General features: G+C 50.4%; 1 protein-coding gene across 1 annotated transcript; it reads left to right on the top strand.

Annotated features, from left to right (window-relative positions):
- Positions 1-1,552: 1,552 nt before the first annotated feature.
- Positions 1,553-4,761, top strand: SOX11 (SRY-box transcription factor 11). Its single transcript, XM_083496198.1, has one exon. It carries the CDS (start codon positions 1,910-1,912, stop codon positions 3,194-3,196), a length of 1,287 nt encoding a protein of 428 aa, XP_083352324.1. The 5' UTR covers positions 1,553-1,909; the 3' UTR covers positions 3,197-4,761.
- The last annotated feature ends 480 nt before the right edge of the window (positions 4,762-5,241 follow it).

The following is a 5,241-nucleotide window of genomic DNA, read 5'->3' on the forward strand; positions in this document are numbered from 1 at the left end:
TCATGCAGAACGAAAAGGAAGAAAGTTTAGATTGAGTGTCTATTTTACATTTTAATCACAAATGTGGGGCAGTCCAGATTTACACCAGAGGTGGGGCTTGGGACATTGCGCCGCCATTGACAGGACTCACCCTCTCCTGTTTCGCCAGAGTTTGGCTATGGCGTGGGTAATCTTATGTTTCCGTTACCATATTATAAATAAAAAAATTCCTTCCAGTAGCACCTGAAAGACCAACTAAGTTAGTTCTTGGTATGAGCTTTCGTGTGCATGCACACTTCTTCAGATACACTGAAACAGAAGTTGCCAGATCCTTCTATATAGTGAGAAGGTGGGGAGGGGTATTACTCAGAAGGGTGGTGGGAATGGGTGAAACTTCTGTTTCAGTGTATCTGAAGAAGTGTGCATGCACACGAAAGCTCATACCAAGAACTAACTTAGTTGGTCTTTAAGGTGCTACTGGAAGGAATTTTTTTATTTTGACTATGGCAGACCAACACGGCTACCTATCTGTAACCATATTATAAAGCCTCCCAACTTGCTTTTGATTCTTCTCCCCTCCCGCTCGCTCACCAAGGAGAATGATGGGTTAAGGAAACGGAGAACAAAACAAGTATTAATGGGATGCATTTCCTTGAAAGGGGGTAGTGATAAGATATGAATAGAGGTAAGTACTTGGTATTAGTTGACGACAATTGGATTGTGTAATGAAGACAAACACGAAAGCGAGTTTTAATACTTCACTCCTAAAGTCTACCAACAAACAGTCCCTGGGGCATGAGAAACGCCTACAGTGTTGCTTTCAAACGGGCGCCACTGACATTAACCTATCAAAAGCGCGCGGCCGCTAGTCTGTTCCGCCTGCTATTTCTTTTTGCAAGGCAGACGCGAAAGGCACCAATATAGCTCGACTTTGGGATCTGGTAGGATGGGAGGTCCGGGGAGGGGGCGGGGGTTGGGAAAGAGGAAGGAAATCAAACAATATGCAATCCGGAGGATGTATATAATAATTGTTTGTCTCGCCAAAATGAGATGAGATGGAAAGGCGAGCCTCCCTTCCAGAAGCTCGCGGTACTCAAGCGCCACCTACAGCTGCTGCGCGAAAAGCAAAAACCCCGAAGCAGGAGGCGATGCCCCGAGGACGCGCTTCGATTCCTACAAGCCATGAGCTCACCCGGCGATGTGGGAATCATCTCTCACCAGATTCACCTCGGCGGATTCTGGTAAATAAAATAATCACCGTAAATGCTCTGCAAAGGCGTCCGGGCTCTAGGAAACCGAAGGAGAGGAGAGGGTGAAATCATTAATCCAACTCAGCTTTAATGATCCATCTACGAGCCAGTCGCTGGCTGTCTCCCCCTCCCCACGAAGCTGCAAGCCCGGCCCCCTTCGCACTTCCACCCGTTTGCAAGAGCCGCGGCGAAGGGGGTGTGTCTGCAGACATGTGGGGGAACTTAATAAAGGCCGAGGGGAGGAGCCGAGGGGCGGAGCGGAGCGGCGCCATTGGCTGGCCCGGGGAGTGATGTCACCCATATGAAACCCTGATAACTAGTTCGGAGAGGACCCGCAACTTTTGCAGAAGGGGGAGTGTGATCCAGCGACATCTCTGGGTCCGGGCGGCTGCTGTGGCTGCTGCAGGGGGAGGGGAAAGAGCCGGAGCGAGTCCTGCTTCTGCCGCTGCTGGAGGAACGGCCAGCGGCAGCAGCCCAGGGAGAGGAGCAGGAGAAGGAAAGGAGGAGGGGAAGGGAAAAAAGCCGCTTGCAACTTGCACACCGGGCGTCACCTTGCAACCGCTCGCTCGAGGTGTGCAAGCAGCCGGTGGGAGCCAGCAAAAAGGAAAAAGAACATTATTATTATTTCCGAATAAAACGCGACAAGGCAAGCAACTCAAGCGAAGCGACACACCCCCACCATGGTGCAGCAAGCGGAAAGTCCAGAAGCCGAGAGCAACCTGCCCCGAGAAGCGATGGATACGGAGGAAGGCGAGTTCATGGCTTGCAGCCCGGTGGCGCTGGACGAGAGCGACCCGGACTGGTGCAAAACGGCCTCGGGCCACATCAAGCGGCCCATGAACGCCTTCATGGTGTGGTCCAAGATCGAGCGGAGAAAAATCATGGAGCAGTCGCCCGACATGCACAACGCCGAGATCTCCAAGCGCCTGGGCAAGCGGTGGAAAATGCTGAAGGACAGCGAGAAGATCCCGTTCATCCGCGAGGCCGAGCGGCTGCGCCTCAAACACATGGCCGACTACCCCGATTACAAGTACCGGCCGAGGAAAAAGCCCAAAATAGACCCGTCCGCCAAGCCCAGCAGCGCCAACAACCACAGCCCGGAGAAAAACACACCCACCAGCGGCGGCGGCGGCGGAGGAGGCGGCAACCACGGCAGCAGCAGCAGCAAAAGCGCCAAAAGCTCCAGCAAGAAATGTAGCAAAGGGAAGACGTCGTCGTCTCCGCCGAAGCCCGGGACGAAGCTGGCGGCGCACCCGGGCGACTACGGCGGGGACGAGTACGCCCAGTTCGGCGCGCTGAAAGGGGGCGGCAAGGCGGCCAAGTGCGTCTTCCTGGACGACGAGGACGACGACGAGGAGGACGACGACGACCTGCAGCTGCGGATCAAGCAGGAGGACGACGAGGACGACGACGACGAGGAGGAGAGCCGCCGGCAGCAGCAGCAGCAGCAGCTGCGGCGCTACAGCGTGGCCAAAGTGCCGGCCAGCCCCACCTTGAGCTCGTCGGCCGAGTCGAGCGAAGGCGCCAGCCTGTACGACGAGGTGAGGGGCGGCGCTGCGGCGCACGGCGCCAGCCCGGGCCGCCTGTACTACGGCTTCAAGAGCATGCCCAAGAGCGCCCCGCAGGCCGGCCTGCCGCCGGCTTCCTCCCGCTCGATCTCCACTTCCTCTTCGTCGTCCTCCTCCTCCAGCAGCGGCAGCAGCAGCGGCGGCGAAGAGGCCGACGACCTGATGTTCGACCTGAGCTTGAATTTCTCGCAGCACCCGCACGCCGCCTCCGAGCTGGGCGTCGGCTCGGCCGCCGGGAACCTGTCGCTCTCGCTGGTGGACAAAGATCTGGATTCGTTCAGCGAGGGCAGCCTGGGCTCCCACTTCGAGTTCCCCGATTACTGCACCCCGGAGCTGAGCGAGATGATCGCGGGGGACTGGCTGGAGGCGAACTTCTCCGACTTGGTTTTCACCTACTGAGAGAGGAGGAGAAGGACGAGGAGGAGAAGGAGAAGCGATGGGCAGGTGAACAAGCTGAGAGAGCGATCAAAAGGACTGGGAAGCAGAGAGAGGGGCAGATCGGGGAAAGAGAGATGCTTACACGCTGAAAAGTGGTGGAGTTTTGAAGTAACGACGACAAAAAAAATGTCTTTGGGTTTTTTTTCTTCTTTTTTTCTAAGTCTTGAAGTTAGTTCCAAACCGAGTCTGGAGTTGTAATTTTTTTTTCCTTCCCGTTTTTGTTATTTTTCCCTTCTGATTTTAATTGGTGGTCGCAACAGCAGCAGCAAGGAGAGAAGCAGAAAAAAGCAAATGGGACTGGGGGTTACAAAGATACAGAAGGCGCTGTTTGAAGCTTGTGGGTCTTGCGATTGAAGTCTGGAAGATGGTCTGCAAAAAAACGAAGAAGAAAGTCTTTTGGCAGCACAACTATTACTCAAGGGGGTTTGTGGATTTTTTTGTTTCTCCTACAAAGATTTTTAAAGGACCGTTCTGATTTTTCTGATATATTTCTCTCTTTCTCTCTCTTTTTTATTTGTAAAAGGGACCATTGCAACTGTTTTTGTTTGTTTGGAGGGAGAAAACTGATGTCTTCTATGCATCCGATTCTTAACAAAGCTGCAGGGAGCTTGGAAAAAAAATGCAGACTGTACAAACGCTTACAAAAAACAAAAACTGTGAACTGACTTAAGATCAGAGTTTACTTTTCAGATCAAATTGTTTATGGTTTTACAAATGTGATTTCTACTTGCCAACTTTTTTTTTGTAACTTGTTCCCTTATACCTCCTTGATTGAATACCAGACAGCCTAGACCTCAGTACACAAAGGTATTGAAACATTTTTGATACATAACAGACCTCAGTCTTTTTTAAAAATTAATATATTTTCAGGCGTATTTTTGTACAGTGAAAGGGAACATTCTTGCTGTGTTTTTTCAGTAAGACTTTTCAGGCACTTCTTCCCTTTTATTTTTATGTTTTATTTTTTTTCCTCTGTTTTTAGCATGCAAGTTATATGGGTACGTTTATGTCCTGGTTTTAAAAGGATTAAAAAATCCTTGCATCTAAAGGCCTTGTGGTTTAAAAAGAAAAAAAAGAAACACTTTTTTGTACAGCTATAGTTCAGATTTGTTCAATATTTGTAGGTAAAGATTTATTGAAAATGGTGATATAGACCTCAGAGCTGTTATCTTAGTTTAAAAGATTGTATATGTACTGTACTATAGTAGGAATTTATGTATCTCATACGCTGTGATATGTGGATGGGGGCCCAGATGGAAGGTATGAAACTGGATTCTCGACTTTTTTTTTAAGCAAAAAAAAAAGATGGAATGGGAAAAAAGAAAGGCACATAGTAAAAAGAAAAAAGTTTCTCATTTTGTGCAATATAAAGTACAGACCATCTGCGTATTTTGTAGCAAACAGTGGCAAAAAAAGCAGACGTGTGCACTGTCGACATCATTGCCTGTTTGTTTTTTAAAAAAAGAAAGAAATTCTGAAAGTCTGTATCTTGACAATTTTAATAAATCAGCTGGAACTGATAGAAACTCGATTCGCTATTAGTGTCTATAGAAGGGGCGCTGGTGGAGACGCCATGTATAATAGCCAACCCCTCCCTCACCCATGGAGGAGCCTTAGCTGAGGCTTCAGGGAGTCTTATGGGGGGGGGAGCGAAGAGAAAAAAGGGGGGGGTTGAAGGTAGCATATAGACTTTTAAAGGGCTGATCCTCCTCCTCTTTTTAGACCTCTTCCCTTGCTTTCTCTTCCTCTCTCCCCCCTTCCAATATCCTCTTCTCCCTCGCGCCTTCTCCCTTTCTCTCTCCCCCTCTTCCCTCAGTTATCCCCTCCTTCAGGCTTTTTCGTCGGAGGTACTGAGTGGGCGGAGGCGAAGCAGGAAGGCTGAACCCGGGGAGGGGGAAGGGGGGGAAAAAGAAAAGAAAAGGCAAGGCGGTCTGGGCTCTCTGGTTCAGCCAGTGCGTGTTTTCGGGCTGTGCGTTTGGGCGGCGCGCGCGCGCGGGGGTTTCTTC

The sequence above is a fragment of the Podarcis liolepis genome (genome assembly GCF_965112155.1).
Source record: "Podarcis liolepis genome assembly, chromosome: 3".
NCBI classification, from domain to species: Eukaryota; Metazoa; Chordata; class Lepidosauria; order Squamata; family Lacertidae; genus Podarcis; species Podarcis liolepis.

Excerpts from the sequence above, each read along its gene's own strand:
- SOX11 (XM_083496198.1), top strand. The coding sequence starts at position 1,910 with ATGGTGCAGCAAGCGGAAAGTCCAGAAGCCGAGAGCAACCTGCCCCGA.